General features: G+C 43.9%; 1 protein-coding gene across 3 annotated transcripts in view; it reads left to right on the forward strand.

The window, feature by feature from the left end:
* Positions 1-22,306, forward strand: part of SCN4B (sodium voltage-gated channel beta subunit 4) — a 37,613-nt gene that overhangs the window by 3,557 nt on the left and 11,750 nt on the right. Inside the window, exon 1 of one of the 3 annotated variants that reach the window (XM_069066699.1) lies at positions 1,497-1,734. The exons of the other annotated variants lie outside the window; for them this stretch is intronic. Coding sequence (XP_068922800.1) covers positions 1,674-1,734 — 61 coding nt within the window. The 5' untranslated portion in view covers positions 1,497-1,673. Of the gene's footprint in view, positions 1-1,496; positions 1,735-22,306 lie in introns of those variants that run through there. 3 annotated transcript variants of the gene reach the window in all.

Raw genomic sequence — 22,306 nt, forward strand, 5'->3', positions numbered from 1 at the left:
AGAGAGAGAGAGAGAGAGAGAGAGAGCTGTAAGAAACAGGCTAGAGAGATACTGCAGCCTCAGGGATGAAGTGATAAGGATGGGGGTTATTTAACCAGACTCCCAGCCAGAGAACCTTGTGGGCTCTGTGTAACCTTTAGAAAAAGGTAATGAGGACTGGAGTCAGTACCAGGGGGAAGGAGTTGTTTCTGGTCTATCATTATGGGAAGCTGAATTCTAAGGTGCTATGGTGAAAGAACACTCAATTTCAGTTTATAGGTTCATAGCATGGAGAACTGGAAAATATTTCAGAGGTCCTCTTTCCCAACTTCTCATTTGATGCATAAGGGAACTGAAGCACCAAGAGGGGAAGAAGGGGTTTACTTAAAGTGACACAGGTAGTAGGGAGCAGAGCCAGGATATGAATGCAGTTCACTTGACTCAAAATTTGGGTTCCTGCGCATCACACTGAAGACTTGAATTAAAATTTTGTTTCTGTTGTTGACTAGCAGTGTGACCTTGGGCCTCTTGGCTTCTCACGGCCCCAGTTTCTTCTTTTGTAAAATGAAGGGGCCGGGGTTAGATCTCTTGGGCTTCCTCCCTCTTGATTTGCTATGAACATTCCAGAGTTTGGCAGCTGACCAGGGTCCTGGCGATTCATCTATTCAGCTTGTGAGGTGGGAGGTGATAGAAATAAGGCAATGGTGCAGAAGCTGCAGCCCAGACGCAAGATTCTGGGAGTCCTAACAGTTGCTTATGTCCAGAAGTCCCTGTTGCAGTTTGCAGCTGGCCAGGCAGCAACTCAGCGTCCCTACTAGACTGCCGGAGCTGGAGGCTTTCAGGAATGTGCAATATCTCTTTGCCCCAATTGGGGTCGAGGCGGGGGAGGGGGAAGTCAGAGACTCCTTGTCTACACAATCCCCCCGGTCCCCCCCCCCCCCCCCCCCCCCCCCCCCCCCCCCCCAAATTGTCTGCCCCTTATATAACCCACAACACAGGCCGGGATAGCTGCAGCCGGTGGCCGGGGAACGGAGGGCTGGGCTGCCCACGTGCTGGCTGGCACTGCAGTGCAGGGCTGGAGAGTGTTCCCTGTTGGCCCATCACGGCGGGTATAAAGCCCCTTCTCTCCTCCGTCAGGAAAGGAGCAGGGGGTCCCTTGCTCTTCCCCTGACTCGCTAGGACGGTAAGCAGTTGGTGCAAGGGTGGAGGAGGGTATCTGGAGAGAGGTTTCTTCTCGGACATTTGAGTCCGTGTCCTGGAGCCTCCGACTGCAGGGCTGGCAGGTTCTCTCCCTCTTTCTTTCCCTTTTTCTCTCCTTTTCTATTCCTCCACTTCCACCTCCACCTCTTCCTCCTCCTCCTCTTCCTCCTCCTCCTCTTCCAGCAGCATCTCCCACAGCCAGCTCCAGGGGGCAGAAGGAAGCTCCTTTTTCTTTCCCTACCTCCTCGCTCCCCGCCCCCTCCTTTTCCCTCCCCTCCTCTCTCTTCCCCTCCCTTTCTCTCTGCTCTCCTCTTCTCCGCGCTAACTTTGCCGAGCCCGGCCGGTGCAGAGCTCCAGTGACTGTTGTGTGGCGGACTGCAGACGGAGGGTTGAGGCTCTGTCTCCTCGCTCCAGACCTTTTCAACCCCCCGCCCCTGTCCCAGCTTCGCGCCACAGCCTTTGCTTTCTCCGCACTCCCGGGAGAAGACAGGACGATGCCCAGGGCTGGGTACCAAGTCCCAACCGGGGCGAAATGGTTGGGCACCGGGCTTTTGGGTAAGGTCGCTGGCGTTTGGTCTTCTCCAGCTTTCCCATAAGGAGAGGGAGGTAGCACATCAGGAGAGGGTCGCCCAGCATGGGGTAGGTTTGGAGAGGGCGGCGGTCCAGCTATTCCCAGTGCAGGAGCGCAGGAAGGTAGCGGTTTCTCCGACCACCTAGCTCCGACGCTTGCTCTCCTTGCGGAGCGTGCCAAGGCGGCACCCGCAGACCTTTCCACTCCCCACCTCCCCACCCCCCCGCCAGCGCCTCACCTACCAGCTTGCCCACTTCCCACCTCAGTCCTTTGCAGCTTCAGACACCTAAAGCTTAGAACGAGGAGGTGGTGGGGAGGAGGCTTTGGGGTGAACACCGCTGGACACCAGATTTCCAGTGTCTTTGCGCAATGGGAGGGTGCAGAAGGGAAGTGTGTGTGTGTGTGTGTGTGTGTGTGTGTGTGTGTGTGTGTTGTGGGTGGAATTCTTATCACATCTTTAGAGCTGTTTGCAACTTTGTTTCAGTTTGGTCTGGTGGTCGCCACTATGCACCAGCAGGGAGCTCCTGCTCAGCGTCCCACCCTTCAACTTCTTTACTCTGGCACCTACAGAGCCTCTGCTTTCTACTTGCATCAGTGCCCACCTTTTGCTGGTTCTTGTCCACTCCCGGCTTTTGTAGTAGGGTTGGAAAATAGGGGTGGGGTGGAGAATGGGTAGTGAAGTATTTCACGAAGCACTTTGGAAGAGCCTACCTTCTTCAAAGGCATCCCATTTAAAATATTTTTTTGGGAGGGGGTGGGATTGTAATATTGAGAAATGACCTGTAAGACTGGAAGGAATAAGAGTGAGTATTTATTAATATGCCATTATATTTATCTATATAGCTATCTATATGCGTGTGATAATTTTTATGGTAGTATCAAATTTTGAATGATTATGGAATGTTATTTGAATGGAACTTAATATCCTCATAAATCGTAGCTATGCTTAAGAGAAAGCTGAGGCCTCTGCCATCTGACAGGGCTTTTCCTGTTGAGCAGATTTTGATTCCATTGGGCTGAGGCACTTAAGGTGGGTGTTGCTCCTGAAAACGGTGGAGGGTGAAGCCCAAAAGAAAATTGACCAGGGTTTCTGCAGATATCTCGCCTAGGCAGGCTTGTGACTCTGGTGCTGGCCTGGAGTTTCTGCTGGGAGAGTGGGGCTGATGGACTGTTTCCTGAGTTTGGCTTCACTGTTTGGTTTAACTGGTTTCCCTGGCTAAACTGAAGAAATTAGTGTTTCCTCCTATGCTTTTAACTCTTGTCTTTAGGTACTTTGTTTCACAAATGAGTATGTCATCAGGGCCCTGGGCCCCTGAACTGTACATTTAGGAGCATCCCATCTTCCATTGCAGGAAGCCAGAGCTGTGTTTTTAAGAGTGCTTAGTATAATGTGTAGATTGTACATCTTTCATCATCTTCATCCTACATTAGGATATTGTGGTGAATCAAGTACTGGTTTTGGCATCAGAAAGACTAGGGTTGGAATCTGGGCTCTGGTACTTAACTTCAAGGCCATGGCCAAGTCATTCTAACTTCATTTTCCTAATCTGCAAAATGATGCCTATTCTTTTTATGGTTCTGGAGAGAAGAGAGAAACTGCCTTGAACCAAGGCTGGATTGGAGATTCCTCGGGGGAAGGAATGGCTGAGGCAAGTATAGATTCATGACCCAAGTTCTAAAGCCAATTTGCTACTGACTAGCTATGTCACCTTGAGCAAGTTACTTAAATTCTCTTTTTTCTCAACTCCAAGATGAGGGCATTGGATGCAGATGATCTCTTAGGTCCCATCTGGTTCTTAGATTTTTGTGCTTCTCAAGGCAAGTCAAAATGTATTTGTTAAACCTGGACTATATTACTCCAGCTCTGAGTCAATAGAATGTAATCTCCTTGAGCACAACCACTGTTTTTTATTTTGTATCCTTAGCACCTAGCCTAGTACCTGGCACTTAATAGGAGCTTAATAAATGCTTTAAAAACAGAATTGAGTGAAATGGAAATCATACCACTTTTGTCCCAATAGATTTCCAGATGTGGTAACTTCACTCTGATGTACCTTGACAGAAGAAATTCTAGACTTGTCCATTCTTCCTGGAGCATCTATTTTCATCCGAGTCCTGAGGGGAGGTGGGGACAGGAAGAGGCAGAGGTCCCCATAGAGGCATGTAGTTCTCTGTCAATGCATGCTCCACCCCAACCCCAAATCAGTAATAATCCTTCATCTCTTGGAGGTTTCATAGCATTTGGTTTGAATTTTTCCTATTCTCTAATCTTGTCATCTTTATTTCTGTATATGACTAGATTTTTATTAAAGGGGCCATCCATTGGCTCATCTCTTAAATAGACCCAATCACTGAATGGGTGTTGCCTCAGTCAAGATGAGAACTCAGAAAGAACTTAACTTAAAAAGGCCAAGGTCTCCCACTACATCCTGGGCCATCTCCAGTCATCCTGATCTATATTTTACCACTGGACCCAGATGGCTCTGGAGGAGAAAATGAGGCTGGCAACTTTGCACAGCCCTCCCTCACCTAAATCCAATTCACTTGATCATCTTGGCATCATCTTCCTGGTGTCATAGTCCTCTTAGAGAACGAAGGACAAACCATAATCACGTGTGACTGAACTCTGAACTCAACAGTGGCAGAGGCTGGGTCTTACCTCAATTTATTATTTCCATCAGTGTTTAGTGTAATCCTTCACATATAGTAGGAATTTACTAAATATGTGTTGAAACTGGGTATATCCATGAAGAAAAACCCCATAAGAAAGGGCTCAGTCATTCTTGAGGTCTCAGGGTTCTCTCTGGACTGAGTTTTCACCACTATGCTGTTCCCTTTAGATTGCAGCTCTATCCAGGTAACTCCTACCTGGTTTCAAATTCCAGTTCTGCCACCTAACTACTCATGTGACTTTAGAAAAATTACTTAATCTCTCTGGGACTCAGCTTCTACATGTGTAAAATAAGGGAGTTGGATTAGATGACCTCTGAGGTCCCTCCTAGTTCTAAACTGATGATCCTTTCAGTCTACAAAGTCATGGCAGATATAGGATCCCTATGGTAAATGCATCCGTGAGGCTATCAGATCTGAATTTTCACCTTTTCTGGTCCCATCCTATCCTTGGAGATTAGAATTGTATACCATCTAAAGCGTCGGCCCCAGAGTCAGGAGGAACTGAGTTCGGTTCTGGCCTCAGACATTTAACCCCCACACAAAAAAACTAGCTGTGTAACCTTGGGCAGATAACCCCAATTGCCCTCCCAAAAGGCAAAAAAAATCCAAAATAACAAAAAAAGAATTATATACCATCCCTGTGGGGACACACCATGATTTGGCACAAGGGTAGGCAAATGTTTTCCATTTAGCTCCGGGGGGGGGGGGGAAGGAAGAAAGCATCATATGATTGCAACTCATCATTACTTAATATTAATGTCTATATTAATGTTACTGTTACCACCATATACACTAAGTTAGGTAAGGGATATTTCACAGGCAGCTTGGGTATGCTGAGAGCCTTAAATTCATCCCTTTCTTCTTTCCCCATCAAGAGAGCCCAGTGAAATCCCAGCATTTAGTTCCAGAGTCTCATAGCAATCACCCTAGGGTGAGGATGTAGGAGTCTATTGTGAGGACTGAGGAGGGATTTGTCCCTACCTATTCCAAGTTTAGAAATAAGCCCTGACAAAACTACAGAAATATCTCACTTTAATAGGGAGGTTAATATGCTTGGGTCCCAGGGGAATCAGAGTCTATCACTGGGAGCCAGAAAATGGGTCCGAGGACATCAGGACAGGACTTCTGACGGGGAAGGGACCTTTGGGGCGTTGGGATGCAGGGCCAGGCCAAGGAAGGCCCCACTGGGTCTAGAGACAACGGAAAGGCTTCTGCTGTCTCTTCCTAGGCAACCTACCGGCTTCCTGCTTGCCCCCACGGGCCCTACCTGGATATAAACAAGTCCTGAGACACCCTCACCATGTAACAAAGCTTTGCAAGTAACTGGATCCTCCCCCAGCTACAGAATGGGTAAGGATGACACTTTCTAACCACCATTAGCTTTCTTCTTCACTTCAGTAGGTGAATAGATGAATGCTTGACTGTGAGATCACCTGTGGTCCCCAAATGTGCCCTCCTAGCCCCAAGTATCCTATAAGAAATAAGAAATAATCAACAGTTTCAGCTTCAAGCTTGGGGGACCTTCTTCCCCTTCCCCTTCTGATGCTGCCCTCTCCCTTTCCTTCCTTGAAGTGGAACCGAGCACTCACTTTCTCCTTAATTGGCTCCTCATTAAGCTCATCCTTTATAAGTACATACCAAGGGAAAGGGGTTTATACAACATAACACCCTAGCAAGTGATAATTAAACACAGATCATAGCAATTAAGCATATTAGGGAAAAAGAGCCAGAGAAGAAGGAGGGGTGGGCAGAAAGAGGACTACCAGCACCATAATTTAAAAGGGGACCCAAACTAAGGAGTTTGTCTTCAAGCTGTTAAAAAGTGGGGAGTGAGGAATGGCTCCCCAGGGCAGGGGGACAGGATTCAGAAATCAATGTGATTTTTTGGGGTCTTTTTGGAGGGCAGAAGGCAGGGCAATTGGGGTTAAGTGACTTGCCCAAGGTCACATAGCTAGTAAGTGTTAAGTGTCTGAGGCTGAATTTGAACTCAGGTCCTCTTGACTCCAGGGCCGGTGCTCTATTCACTTTGACACCTAGCTGCTCTCAATATGATTTTTTTAAAAATAAAAAAGGGGCCCCTTCCCTCCTGCACCTACCATGATCACCTAGGATCTGACAGGTCTTTTTTTACCTTTTAAATTCCTACATATCCTCTAAAACTGCGGGGGAAATGCACCTCCTTCATGAGTCTAACCCAAATTCCTTAGTCAGTAGCTTTCTGTTTCAGACCTCAGAAAAGATTTTGCTTTGAACATCTTGAATGCGTTTACTATGTTGATTTAGATTATAGTTGACTTTGAGTGAAATTCCTCTAACTAGATTAGTAATCATTAGGGAAGGGAATGTGTTAAAGTCTCTATCTCCCTTGGCCCAGGGTTCTGCACCCAGTCAATGCCTAACAGATGTTTACTGTCCTAAATTTAAAATCACTTTTATCATGAATTTCCACACTGCAGTGGTTGAACCTCTTCAATCCGCTAAAGGGGTGTGATTGGATTCAGTGACTCTGTCCTCCTTGCTGTTCCTCTCAGGCAACTCTCCATCTCCTGACTCCAGGCATTTTCTCAGGCTGTTCCCCATGCCTGGAACTTTCTCCCTCCTCATCTCCGTCTCCTGGCTTTCTTGACTTCCTTCAAATCTCAGCTTCTGTCGTCCTCCTTAATCTTGGTGCCTTCCCTCTATTGATTGCCTTCAATTTATTTTGTTTATATCTTGTTTATTTTCTATTTTTTCTTTCTTTTAAAAAAATCTGTTTATTTTTCATTTTGAGCATTCACTTGTATAAGATTTTTAGTTCTAAAAATTTTCCCCTCTCACCTTCCCAAGATGGCATGCAATCTGATGTCGGCTTATAGATCTTGTTAGTACATAGTTGCTTACATGATATCTCTCCAGTTAGACTCGGAGATCTTTGACAGCAGAGAAGGTAGAAATTTGGATCTGAGAGCCTCAGAGATGAATTACCAGACCTGCCTTTCTATTTTGGGAGTAATATTTTACTTGTGAAGTTCAAACCCATTTTTATCATGGTCCAACAACTCCCTGAGCAAAAACCTACCAACTTTTCCCAGATTTTTTCCATGTCTAAAAGATATACACTCCCCTTTTCTCTGCTTCAGACTAGTTCTGGGTCCAATAGGGTCAGAAAGATCTGCTTTATACCATGTATATGCCATGGCTTTGTAGATGGAAAAGATCATAGATTTAGAACCTCAGAGGTCATCTAATCCAAATCCCTTACTTTACACATGTAGAAGCTGAGGCCTGGACAGAGTAAGTGATTTGTCCAAAGTCACATAAGTAGGAAGTGGCAGAATCGGAATTTGAACCCAAGTCCAGTGACTTAAAATCCAGTTCTTTTTCTTCTCACAGCTTTTACTACACAAAAGGTGAGGCAAAAGTATAACTGGACAAAAGAAAAATAAAGCAAAGTAAGGTATTCAGCTTAGATTGTCCATAGACATCCTTTCTCATTTGAGAAATCGATGAAATCTGATCTATATTAAGATCCTCCCCCCTTTTTGTGCTTCTGCATCTTACCCTTCAAGTAGTTAGGGGCCCTCCTACTTATCTTCTGGAGTGCAACACTGAAACCCTTTTGTTGGTCTGGGTTCCATTTTAGGCTTGGGGTGTTCAGTCTTTAGTGCTGGGTTTCTCTATACCTATGGAGATTCTGGAGTGCAAAGTATTGCTGAGTCCACTAGCATAATCCCCAGTCTGGTACCTAGTCATGATTCATAATCTGTGAAAGCATTTTCTTCACTGGAGGCACAGAGAAAGGCAACAAACATGATCAAGGTAAGGGGGCTATACAATAACAACAGAGTAGATAACAGTCCAAAAAGACTGAGTAAACATATATTAAGGGCTACTAAGTTCTAGAAATGGGAGATAGAGAGACAAAAATGAAATGAATGGTCCCTGCCCTCAAAGAGCTTACATTCATTCCATTTCGGGGAGAGGGGGAAAGAACACATGTACTGTACACAAATAAATGAATACAAGGTAATTTTTAAAATTACACTTTATTTTAATACTAATTTTAAAAAAGTTGAGTTCCTAATTCTCTCCCTCCCACCCATTGAGAAGACAAGCAATATATCAGTTATACATATGAAGTCATGCAAAACATATTTTCCTATTATCCATCTTGCAAAAAAGAAAGAAAAGAAAAAGAAAAAAAGCAAGAAAAAATATAGTAACTGAAAAAAGGTGTGTTTTCAATCTGTATTCAGAGTTCACCAGTTCTCTCTCTGGAGGTGGATAGCATTTTTCTTCATGATGTCTTTGGAATTGTCTTGGATCATTGTACTGATTAGAATAGCTAAGTCTATCACAGTCGGTCATCAATACCAGGTAATTTCAAGAGGGAAACAGTGCTAATAATAGGGAAGGAGGGAATCAGAAAAGGCCCATGTTGTACTTTGAAGGAAGCTAGGAAAGACATAGAATTGAGGAGGGAATGTTTTCCACACCCAGGAGACAACTTGTACAAAGGCATGGAGATGAGAGATGAAACATCATCTATAGGGATAGAAGGTCTGGTTAAGATGAACCAGGAATTATCTGCCATTTCCTGGAAAACTTGAATCACAGAATCTGAAAGTTGGAAGGGATTTTGGAGGGCATCTAGTCCTACCCATTCCCCTACAACATACTCAAGTGGCCAATCCAACCTTTTTTTTTTCTTTTGGAGGGCAATTGGGGTTAAGTAACTTGCCCAAGGTTACATGGCTAGTTTTTTGTATGGGTGTTAAGTGTCTGAGGCTGGAACGGAACTCGGGTCCTGCTTTACTCACTTCACCACCTAGTCGCCCCGAATCCAACCTTTCTTAAAGACCTTCAATGTGAAGGAGCTTCCTATTTTACTTTTGGATTACTCTCATTGTTAGGATGGTTTTTTTATATCTCATGCTTCATGAAGGTGGTTAGGTGGCATAGTGGGCATAGTAGAGCACTGGGCCTGTAGTCATTAAGACCTGGGTTCAAATGTGACCTCAGACACTGGCTGTGTGACTCTGGACAAGTCCCTTAACCTCTGTTTGCCTCAATCCATTGGAGAAGGAAACTATTCCAGTATCTTTGCCAAGAAAACCCTATGGACAGGATGGTCAGTGGGAGTCACAAAGAGTTGGACCCAACTAAACAACAACAAACCTACCTTTCTCTTACTTCCATCGACTTTTTCTACTTATTCCCTCTGGGGTTAAGCAAAACAAATCTAATTCCTCTTTTAATGACAAGTCTTCAAATACTTGAAGGCGTGTACATCATTGCCCCTTCCCCAGGTCATCCTATTGGTTGAGAGGGTTTCCTCACAGGGAATTGAGGAAATCCCCTCAAATTGCTATGTATTTTATAGTTTTAAGAAGTTGCCTGAGGGGTGGCTAGGTGGTGCCCTGGAGTCAGGAGGACTCCAGTTTGGTTCCGGCCCTTGGGCAAGTTACTTAACTCCAATTGCCCTCCAAAAGAAAAAAAAGAAGTTACCTGAGACATTGACAAGCCAACTAATTTGCCTAGGGGTCTCAGTGTCTGGGTACATCTGAGGAAGGCCTTGAATCTGGGTCTTCCTGAATCTCAGGACAACTCTCTCACCACTATTCTGCAAGACCTGCCAAGTCTTCTCTTGTCCAGGATAAATTCTCTAATTTCCTTCAGTTCCTTTCAGTAGCTTGCCAGCAACAATTTATATTAATTTAACATTATTCTAAATAACTGACAGTCTCCTCGTGCCCTCATACATGTCTCCCACACAAGACATTTTGAAATAGCATTTATAGGAATCTTGAACAAGGAAAAATGACACATTTCAGGGTTCATGTTCTACCTTATCATTTTTAGACAATAATACTTGCTTAATTGTTTTTTTCAGAATACCCCTGAGAATCAGTCTTCTAAAACCACTGAATCCCTTTTTGGCCACTCTTCCCAAGGGCTCATCTCCTCTAGTTGGTGACAGGTGCCTGGAAATAATAAAAAAGACTGCCTCCCTGGTTCAATACCCTAATCCCTTCAGGAAATGGGAAAAGAGAGTATTGGTTTTAGATAAATCGTAACTCTAATCCCTTTGGGGTATGGGAAAGGCCAAATGACCTTAAGTAGGCTGGATGTGTTTCTAGTTCTAAATTTGGTGACCAACCTTAATCTAATATCAGGAGCCTTAACTTTGTTCTTGACCTTTTACATGCTTTCCTAAGAGATAAGGCTAGGCTCAAGAAGGAAGGAAGGAAGGAAGGAAGGAAGGAAGGAAGGAAGGAAGGAAGGAAGGAAGGAAGGAAGGAAAGGAGGAATGAAAGAATGAAAGAAGGAAGGAGGGGAGAGAGGAAGGAAGGAAAGAGGCAAAGAAGAATGGAAGGAAAGAGGGAAGGAATATGGGAAGAAAGGAAAGAAACAAAAGAGGGGAGGAAGGAAATAAAGGAGGGAAGGAAGGATGAAATGAAAGAGGGAAGAAAAGGAGAAAGGAAGTAAGGAAGAAGGGAAAGGACAGTAGGAAGGAAGGAGGAAAAGACAGAAGGAATGAAGGAGGGGAGAGAGGGAGGAAGGAAAGAGGCAAGGAAGAATGAAAGGAAAGAGGGAAGGAAGAAGGGAAGAAAGGAAAGAAAGAAACAAAAGAGGGGAGGAAGGAAAAAAGGAGGGAAGAAGGATGAAATGAAAGAGGGAAGGAAAAGAGAAAGGAAGTAAGGGAATGAAGAAAGAAAAAAAGGAAGGAGAGGAAGTAAGGAACGAGAGAAGAAAGGGTGAAAGTAATGAGGGAAGTGGGGAAGGAAAGAAAGAAGAAAGGAAGGCAAGAAGGAAGGGAAAGAGAAAAGAAATAAAGAAGGGAAGAGAGAATGAATATGAGGAAAGAAGGAGGGAAGGCAAGAGGAAGAAAAGAAAGGAAGGAAGGAGGAGAAAAGGATGAAAGTAAGAAGAGAAGGAAGGAAAAAAAATAAAGGGAGAAAAGGAGGAGGGAAAAGAGAAAGGAAGAAAGGAAGTTTGATGGAAAGAAGGAAGGAGGGAAAGAAACAAGCATGTTACTATGTGACAGTGATGGGGGACGGGATCCCAATAGGTTCAGCAGGAATTATGATCTTATCTAAGACCAGAAAACCTTCAATAGCGTCTGGAAAGAATTCAAGGTCTCAGGCTTAATTGGAGTGAGAGTTGTAGAAGTTTATTGTTACACTTTCATGAGAAGCGGGCAAGAGTCCTTTAGGGGACCTGCGAGTGAGAGGGGTACATGCTTTTACCTTTAAAGGATAGGGCTGCCATTGTCAGGGCTGACCAGAAGGGAGGGGCGTCAATGCATAGACAAAGGTCAGAGCTGACCAAGAGGAGCAAGTGAATAGATAGTTTATATAAGATTTGGGCCAGGTTGAAGGAGACAAAAGGCAAGGACAAAGGAGGGTGTGGGCCAGGCCTGAGAAGAAATGAAGAGATTAAGTAAGAACAAAAGGGGTCACAGGGTGTTGCCTAGGTGGAGTGTGGGATAGGGAGAAAGGGCAGAGCTCAAGGGTGGGAAAGGACAAATGGCAGCCACAACTTCACAGACTGGTTTTACAAGTTGGTTTGATCTAGACCCTAGGTCATCATCAACAGGACTATACTGAACTCTAGGGAGACAAATGCAAGAAGGAAAAAAAAGAGTCCCTGCTTTCAAGGAACTTACATTCCAGTTGGGGGAACACCACACAGACACACACAAATTAACATGCACACACACAAAAGGAAGCCTTTTAAGCCAGAAATAGGACTTAAGGCCAGTCTGGAGTCCTCCACAAAATGGAGGTTTTAGGAGGAAGTCACCAGTGGGAGAAGGGAATGAGTCTTATAGAGGGATATTCCAGATTGAGAAGGCTCCAGGAGCGGTTGGACATTCTATGGTGGAGTATTCTTTCCTTAGAAATTTGACTAAAAACTGATAGAACTTCCTGCCTTCAAATTAGTCCAAAGGTTTTAGGATAATCTTAAAACACTTTTTTAATATTCCTGAGAGGAGGATGGAGCAGGTCTTGAGCCTAGGCCTTCCTGAGACTCCACATTACCAGTACCCTTCCTAAAATGTAGCTCCCAGAGCAGAAAACAATACTTTACATGGGACTCCTAGTTGTAGGAGCTGTGTATCATTAATTCAATTTAAAGTTACTTTGGCTTTGGCCTACTATATCATCCTGTTGATTCTAATGGAATGTGGTGTTCAGTCATTTTTCAGTTGTGTCCAACCCTTTGTAACTCCATTTGGAGATTCCTTGGCAATGACACTGGAGTGATTTGCCATTTCTTTCTCCAGTTCATTTTATGGATGAGAAAATTGAGGCAAACAGGGTTAAGTGAAGTGCCCAGGGTCACCCAGCTAGTAAATATCTGAAGCTGGATTTGAACTTAGGAAGATGAGTCTTCCTGACTCCTGGTGTGGCACTCTATACACTGTGCCACCTAACTGCCCATATGGGACTTCCAGTCCACTAAAATCTCAGATCCTTTTCAGATAAATTATTGTTTAGCCACACTTCTCCTTGTAGATTAAAAAAAATCTAATCCACACAATCCAATCTTAAAATTCCTTGTTTAAAGGAACAGCCTACAATCATTCCTTTAAATTCTCCCTTACTGGGTTTGGTCCAGTGTTCTAGCCTGTCACGAGCTTTTGGGATTCTTACTCTGACATGTATGTTAACTCTTCTTCTCAGCTTTAGGTCAGCTGAAAATTTGATAAGCATGCCATCTATGCCTTTATCCAAGATATTGATAAAATTGTTTGCACAGGGTTAAAAACTGATCCCTGTAGGTACTTTAATAAACACCTACTTCCAGGTCTATACTGCAACATTAATGATCTCTGTTTATGTCCAACCATTTACCCACTTCTGAAATCACTTAATTATACTATTGAAAAGCCACCATATCTCCATTTTGTCCATATGAATAGTATGAGAGACTGTCAAAGGCTTTGCTAAAATTTATGTAAACTAATTTTTGTTATTATTCCATTGGGGCTGACTCTTTATGGCCTCATATGTGGGTTTTTTTTTTGGCAGAGATACTAGAGTGGTTTGCTGTTTCCTTCTCCAGCTCATTTTACAGATGAAAAAACTGAGACAAATAGGGTTAAGGACTTGCCCAGGATCACATAGCTGGTAAATGTCTGAGGCCAGATTTGAACTCAGGAAGAGGAGTCTTCCTGACTCCAGGTGCTATGGTGCAACCTAACTATCTATAGAATTCCCTTGATCTACCAGTCTAGTAGTACTACTAAAAAAGGAACTGAGGTTATTGTGGAAATCATGCTCTTTGCAATGATGGCTTCCTTTTCTAGATGTTTACTAGCTATCCCTTTGCTAATAATACATTCTAGAATTTTACCAGAAATAAAATTAATCTCTCTTACTTCTAGTTTACCAACTCCATTCTGTCTTTTTTTTATGGCAGTTTGAGAGGCAAATTTAGGACAAATAAAGGGAGGTACTATTTTATTCCAGTATAGTAGGCTTATGAAACTCATTACCTCTAAGAAATGATGCAGGCTTAAAATCGACAGCATTTCCAGAAGGGCTTAAAGAACTTCATGGATGTAGTGGTAGTGCCAATATCCTAACTTTTCTTCCATGCAAGTTAGGCTAGTTTTCCCTTAAAAGGTATTGAAATCTTCCTCTAGATGTTGCTGCTTGGGCTTAGATTGTGGTGGATTCCTTGGTATCTGAGTACAAAGCAGCCATGAGGAACTACAGGGACTTTTGATGTTTGACTTGTGCATTATGATGGTAACTTAGGCAAGGGATCTTTGCTCACCTGAATTAAGTTGAAGTGTCCTTGACACCTATCTTGTTGGATATCCTTCTTCAGCTACAGTTAAGTAAGTCTCTTTTTGTTAACTACTGAATGATTTGTTAGTGTCTCATAGGTGAGACACTAGGAGCTAGGTGGCACAATGGATAGAATGTTGGATCTGGAGTCAGGAAGACTTGAGTTCAAATCCAGCTTTAGACAATTCTTAGTTGTGTGACCCTAGACAAATCACCTAACTTATTTGCCTCAGTTTCCTATAAAATGAGGGTCATAATGGTGCCTACCTCTCAGGATTGTTGTAAGGATTAAATAAGATGATATATGTAAAGCTCCTAACATAGTGACAGGTACACAGTAGGTGCTATATAAATGTTAGTTATTGTTGTTATTATTTATTTTGTTCCAATAGCTAGCCGAAACCATCCAGGGACTGGCTTGAGTTAGGCCCAGCCTAGGCCAGAAGGTTATCAAAAGAGACCGGAGATGCTTGGGTTGGTTGGAGTCTGGAGAGATGTGAGTTCCAATACTAGCTCTGACACAGTTGTATGAAGCTATTATTTAACATGATCTTTAGTTTTTTCATCAAGAGAATGTGAACAGTGATACATGTATGATCTATCTCACATGTGTGTTGTGAGGAAAGTTTGTATACTTTAAAGGACTGTAGAAATGTGAGTTATTATTGCAACTAATATTGGACTTCTATTCATGATCCTTTGAGGTATCTATCTATCTAATCTGTCTAATCTATCTTCTATCTACATGCATACATATATGAAATAAATTTACATATGTATATGAAAATTTTTGTGGGGAAGACCAGTATGTGAGGGGATGAGGGAAGGTATCCTATAGGAAGTTGAGGAATGGGAGCTGACCTTTGAAGGAAACCGAGGTAGAGTCTAAGAGTCACAGATGATGAGGAAATGCATTCTAGGTATGGAGGACAGCAAGTACAGCAACCAGGAGACGGAGATGTCAGCTTGGCTGAAATGTTGCTTGTCTTCACTGTCAGAGTGTGTAGGCTTTGCTTGTATGGACTGTAAGCCCGAGGCAGTATGCTTTCATATTCATAGGGAGAGAGATTTAGAATTTGGAGGAAGACCATTTTAGTCCTATCTCTTAATTTTACATTTGAAGAAACAGAGGCAGAGAGAAGTTTAAGTGACTTGCTCAAGGTCACTCATGTAGTTAAGTTGCAGATCTTTTTTCTTATTTTTGCCTCTGGGTAAGCCTATAAGCTAAAAGAGGGAGTTGTTATTATGCCCAGTTTTTGGATGAGGAAACGAGACCAGAAGGTCAACCAGGTGGCAGGATGAGAAGCAGACCCCCCATGGGAAACTCAGTACTTTTTTGTGTTCTTTCTGCTAGATCACAACTCCTTAAGCTCCCCCACTTTGTGAAACTTTAATTCACATTTACCAATCTATCTGGTTAGCTGCACCTAACAAGGCATAGAGAAATAGTGGTTGAGAAGGCAGAACCCTGAAGATTTTCTCTCTCCCTCAAAAAATAGATTCTGTCTATTGCTTACCTAGACTTCTCCTTTATACTAAATCACACTTTCCCTTGCTTGTATTGATTATGTGAATACCTCTCATTTCATAGTATAGTCAGTGAACATTTATTAAGCACCCACTATGTGCCAGTCACTGTGCCAAGTGCTGGGGAAACAAAAAGAGGCAAAGTATAGTCTCTGACCTTCAAGGAGTTCACATTCTAATGGGTCACAGTTTTGGAAGGGATCATAGAGGTCATCTGGTTTTACAGATGAGGAAACAGACTCAGAGAGATAAAAAGACTTTCCAAGGTCACCTGGCTAGTAAGGAGAAGAGCTGGGATTTGAACCCAGGTCCTCTGATTCTTAAATCCAGAGAATGTGTCCACTACACCATGCTAGGCCCCTAGAATTGTATCATAAGCATTTAGACAGCAGCGTCTGTTTTACATTTACTTCTGGATGCCTAATACCTAGGCAATGCTAGACATGGAGTAGACTCATTGAATTTGATGAAGTTTCCTCTATTGGGCCTCAGAAGTAATCTTGCCTGGAGGGACATGGGAAGGGAAGCCTAGGTTCCTGTTTTTGTCCCACCAGGGTTGTTTATCAGCATAAGTAACTTTTTTTTTTTTTGGAGGGGGGAAGGCAGGGCAATTGGGGTTAAATGACTTGCCCAAGGTCACGGGGGCTAGTAAGTGTGTCAACTGTCTGAGGCCCGATTTGAACTTGGGTCCTCCTGACTCCAGGGCCTGTGAGCTATTCACTGCCTATTCACTGCACTGCACCACCTAACCGTGCGGGAAGGGGGGGGGGGGGGGCTCCCTCCCCGCCCGGAGTTGTTACTTGGCCTTTCATTTCCAAAGAGTTCTCTGTCATTTAGAAACTCAGCTTGTTCCTCTCCAGCTTGTTCCTCTCCTCCTCTAGGCCATGGTGGAAACAGAAATGATTGGCTCTGGAAACTCGAATGTATTACAGATAAGTTATCCACCTAAACACACAGGAGTCAGGTGGCTATATGTGCTCTTCTGCATTGGGACTCAAAGAAATTGCTTCCTCATCTTTAAAGAGATAGTGCAGACTCTGTTGCAGTCAGTCATTCCAATTTCCCCTTTCGTTTTATGTGCTTAAGGGAATTGAGATGGTTTCATTTGGATATAAAGCTGCACTTTGTGGTGAAGGAAATCTGGTCTAAGAGTTGAGTACCCCTTCTTTGCTGGGGGGTCCCCACAGCTCTTGGATGCTCACCTGGGCAAGCTGGAATAGATCTCTCCCAGAGAGGCAGCCATTGTGGATTTTGCAGCATCTTGGTTCCTCTAACTCTATGTCAGGATGGTCAGAATGAAAACCTCTGGTGAGAAGAGTTGAAACCTACTGTTAGAAGGTCATCTGTTAGAAGCACCTTTGGGCTTGTTTCTGTAAATAGGATCCGGGGAGAGGCAAGTGGTGCATACTTGCCCAAATAGCATCCTTAGTCTGACTTTGTAACTGTTCCCAGGTCCTTTTGGGAGCAGAGGTGAAAGGAAGGCCTTGCCAGAATGTCACGGATTTGAAAATTGCAATGTGTTAATCTATTAACAAAGGATAGTAGGGAAAGAAAGAGAGAGAGAGAGAGAGAGAGAGAGAGAGAGAGAGAGAGAGAGAGAAAGAAAGAAAGAAAGAAAGGAAGGAAGAAAGAAAGAAAGAAAAGGAAAGAAGGAAGGAAGGAAGAAAGGAAGAAAAGTGGTTCCTGGAAGGAACATTGGCCTAGAAGTCAGGAAACTGAACCTACCATTAACAAGCTATATGATATTGGACATTTCACCTTTCTGGAGGGTATGTGTGTAGGGCTGTGGGGGGATGAGATGATGTCTAAGACCACTCATTCACTAACATTCTGTAAAGGAGCACAAAACCAGCAGGATGCAAAGCAGATTTCTGCTGGGCAGTGGTTATCTTCCTCACCTGCACCAGTTCCCATGTTTGCTCAAAAAGCGTTTAAGAACTTTGACCTAAAACTGGAAGAGACTTTAGGTAACATCTAAGGTCTCTTCATCTTTGTTCAATTGTTTTCCAATTGTGTCCAACTCTCTGTGACCCCTTTTGGGGTTTTCTTGGCAAAGTTACTGGAATGGTTTGCCATTTCTTTCTCCAGCTTATTTTACAGACGAGGAAACTGAGGTAAACAGGGATAGGTGACTTGTTCAGGGTCACACAATTAATAAGTGTCTGAAACTGGATTTGAACTCAGGAAGAGGAGTCTTCTTGACTCCAGGCTCAGCACTCTAACCACTGAGCAACCTAGTTGCCCCTCTTACAGATGAGGAAAAGCTATGCTAGAGAAGAGAAGAGAAGAGATGTGTCCAAGGGCACCCAAGCAGAGCTGGGATGGTAGAGTATAAATAAGGAGCACTTGGCTTTGGAGTTCAAAAACCTGGGTGTTCATATGCTGCCTCTGTCATTTACTATCTGTGACCTTGGGCTAATCATCTATTCTCTAAGGACCTTGGTTTCCTCATCTGTAAAGTTGATGAGATTACTCTAGGGTAGGTGCCTACTTTAAATCTACGCTCCTGTGAAAATCAGTTCAGATGGTTCCAAATCTTGTTGTGGCTCTTACACTTAGAGATGCTCACTTTTATTGAACATCTCTGTGACATTGGGCAAGCCACTTAACCCCCTTGGGCCTCAGTTGCCTTATCTGTAAAAGAAGGATAGTTGGACTACATGGCCTTTTATTTCCTTTATACTAGATGTTCAGCACCACATTCTTTTTTTTCTTACATCCTTTCTCTCCTCCTCCTCCTCTTCCTTCTCTTCTTCCTCTTCCTCCTCCTCCTCTTTCTTTTCTTCCTCCTCCTCCTCCTCCTCCCTCCTCCTTCATTTTCTTCTTGGACAGGGAAAAGCAGGATAGATTCAGGCTAGATATAAGTAGGAACTGGACAGTGAGAATTGTTAAATCCTAGGATTACCTTGTTTGGGAAAGTACAGGCACGTGGACACATACACAGAGAACAAAACAAGGAGATATACAAATATGTCCGGGGAGGAAGGGGAAAAATCCGGAAGTTGGTGGCTGGGGGAAATCTAATGGTGTCAGCGGCTCAAGTACCGGTAGCAATAAATTCCTAGCCAAGGGAGCCCTTGCAGGGGTAGGTCTGGGCATTTCTGTGGAAGCATTTCTTTGGGGGAATTCTGCAAATCATTCTAGGACCTTCTTCCCTGACTTCCTAGTGAGAAGCTGTTTTTCACAGCAGTGCAGCCCCAGCCCTCTGGAAAATAGTAAAGTAGGTGTAAAGACTTCCCAAACCTCTCCTATAACCCCATAACGCGATCTTTGCGGATTTGGCACGGGTGGCTTACGGATGCACATGGGCTTGGGTCTGGCTGAAGAGCCTACGTTACCAGATCCCTCTTGGCAAGCTCTGGTCCGCAGCACCAGAGGCAGAGCTTGACTGCCTACTCCGGAATTCAGAGCAGATAAACCAAAGGCTTTGCCGGGGTTCAGGGGAGTGGGAAGTTGGCGCTTCAGTCTTAGGGAGTCCCGGCCGACTGGCGGTGATCCTGGACCCTGGAAGAGTGGGGGAAAAACCCGACTCGGTGCAATAGGTAGACCCCTGGATTTGAAACCATAATCTAGATTTAAATGCTGGCTCTGCTCCTTCCTCGCTGTGGGTCTTTGGACGAGACACTCGTCCTCTTTGGGCCTCACCTTTTTCATCTGCAAAATGAGGGACTTGGACCAGATGGCTTCGGCGAATCCTTCCAGTTTTAACTCCTCGGATACAATAAAAAGGGGCGGGGGAAGCTAATCAGAGTGAGACCGAAAACAACTCCGTCCCGTTTTGGAAAGGAATTCCAGGGGAAGGACGAGTTAAATGTCACTGGGAGGGCCTGCTGCCCCGGCCAGAGGGGGAGGGCGGCCGCCGAGAGCGTCTCTGCTGCAGGAGTCAGGCGAGGACAGCCGCCTCCACCTCCCCAGCCCGATGCAGGGTTTCACTGAATCAGCGCAGCCGGCGCGGGAGGGATTGCGCTGACTTGATCAATCCCTTCCCGAGGCTGGCGGGTAGCCAGCCTCTCTCCGAGCTCAATGCGGCACTCAAGTAACCGCCCGGGATTCCTGGGCAAACCCTGCGAGGGAGAGAGAAGCCCCTGGTGCTGGGGGGCTGCTGGCCCGCCCTCAGGGAATTGGAGCCCCGGGCCCGGGGATTGTGTGCGGTACGAGGCGTCTGCAGCCAACCAAGGTTGCGGTGCGTCTGTGAGGCCAGGTGCACATAACGGTTAGAAGTTGCATTCTTGATTTGCCTTCCATTCTCGGAGGATGCTCTTCCCTTGCCTCTATCCCTCCATTTTTTCCTCTTTTGCTCTTTTTGTCTTGTTTTTTTTTTTTTTTCTTCATTGCTTCTTTTCCTCTCTCTTCCTCCAAGAAACTCTATTTCCTTTCCCCCTTTTCTACTTTCTCACTCTCCTGTCTTCCTCTGGGTGTTGTGGATCGAAGTTGAAACAACAGGACCTGAGTTCTAAGGGTCGAAGGCTCTGCTAATTTGCTACCTGTGTGACCTTGATCAGGTCACCTATCTTTTCTGGGTTTCAGTTTTCTAATCTGTACAACGAAGGGGGCTAGATTAGAACAGTCTTGTAGATCAAGAGAAATTATTAAAAAAGAATGCTAAATTTTTTACATGTTATTGGAAAAAATTAAATATTAATAATAACAACAAAAGAGCTAGAAAGGACCTATGATAAAGGTTGGAGTCTCAATGGTTTCACTAATTAACTTTGTGACCCTAGGGAGGTCATTTTGGGTCCTCAATTTTCCTCTCTATAAAATGGAGTTAATAATACTTGCATTAGCTATCTAAAACAAATGAGAAAATACGTTAGGCCTTGTTTTAACATAAACTATTATTATCTACTCTCTTCAGCTATTTTCCTGGTAGTTAGGAAGATAGGGTGTTGGACCTGGAGTCAGGAAGATCTGAGTTCAAATCCTGATCAGACACTGCCTAGCTATTGGACCCTGAGCAAGTCACTTAACCTCTGTCACTTTGGGGGTCTCAGTTTCCCCATTATGAAATGGGGATATTAATAGCACTTACCTCCCAGGGTGTTTGAGAAGATCAACTGAGGTAATATTTGTAAAGCATTTTGCAAACTTTAAAGTGCTACATAAATATTAGTTCTTTGCTTCCTTGGAACAAGGGTAAAGTAATAGCTAATATTTCAAGAGCACTTTACAAAGCACTTTCTTGTCAATAACCCTGTAAGAAAGGTAGAGCAAGTATCATTCTCATTTTACAGAGGAGGAAACTGATGGTCAGAGTCACACTGGTCAAACTGGGACTCCCTGTAGGTCCTTTGATTTTCAGTTCAGTGCTTCTCTACCTGATACTAGCTAGCATTTAGGTTATGTTCTTGTTTGGTCATGTCCAACTCTTCAATCCATTTGGGTTTGTTGTTGTGTTTTTTTTTTTTGGCAAAGATACTGGAGTGGTTTGCCATTTCCTTCTGCAGCTCATTTTACAGATGAGGAAACTGAAGCAAACAAGAATAAGTGACTTGCCCAGGGCCACACATCTAGGAAGTGTCTGAGGCCAGATTTGAACTCAGGAAAATGAGTCTGCCTGGCTTCAATCCTGGTACTCTATTCATTGCACCACCTGACTTCCCTCATTTAGGTCTGCAACACACTTTACAAACATCATTTCATTTTCCCCTCACAACATTCATAGTGGATAGATAGGTGGATGCTATTATTACCATCCTCATTTTATAGATGAGAAAACTGAGGCAGAGGTTAAGTGACTTGCCCAGGGTCACACAGTCAAGTGTTTGAGGCTGGATTTGAACCTGGGTCTTCCTGAGTTCTAAGTCTAGTGCCCTCTCCACTATGCCACCAGCTTGCCTTCTAGTACTCCACCCTACTGTCACTAAGAGTAGGAAGCTCCATTTCCATGGCGTCAGGCCCCTGGAGCTCAGAATCCAAATCATGGAGTGGTGCTTACTGAATTTGGAGTCAGGAGAGATTGGGTTCCAGGCTTGCCTCCACAATGCTTGGAAGCCACAGAGGGAGAGAAGTCACTTAGTCTCTCTGAGACTTAGTTTCCTCACATGTAAAGTGGGGATAACTGTAGCTACCTAATTCCAAGGATTTTTGAAGATCAAATAAATATCTAACCAATATCTAACTTGAAACCCTTCAAGATATTATTATTGACAGCAGCTTTTCCCCTGGTGCTTCTTCCTTTCATTCTTTTGGGGTAGGCTAGGTGGCACAGTGAATAGAGCACTGACCCTGGAATCAGAAGGACCTGAGTTAAAATTCGGCCTCAGATACTTAACACAAAAACTAGCCATGTGACCTTGGGCAAATTGCTTAACCCCAATTGCCCTGCCCTCCCCCTTGCAAAAAGTAAAAAAAAAAAAAAAAGAAATATAACTAGTAAGGGTTTCCCCCATGGCCTTTATTGGCAAATGCCCATTTCATCTAAAAGCATCTATATATAGTCCTTTAAGGTTTGCAAAACATTTCACAAATGTTATCTCATTTTATTCTCACAACAGCCTTGGGAGGTAGGTGCTATTATTATCCCCATTTTATAGATAGGCAAACTGAAGTTAAGTGACTTGCTCAGAGTCAG

Source organism: Petaurus breviceps, unplaced genomic scaffold, assembly GCF_028583685.1.
Source record: "Petaurus breviceps papuanus isolate PSGF00001 unplaced genomic scaffold, PetGlider_PUasm1.0 90723, whole genome shotgun sequence".
Lineage (NCBI taxonomy): Eukaryota > Metazoa > Chordata > Mammalia > Diprotodontia > Petauridae > Petaurus > Petaurus breviceps.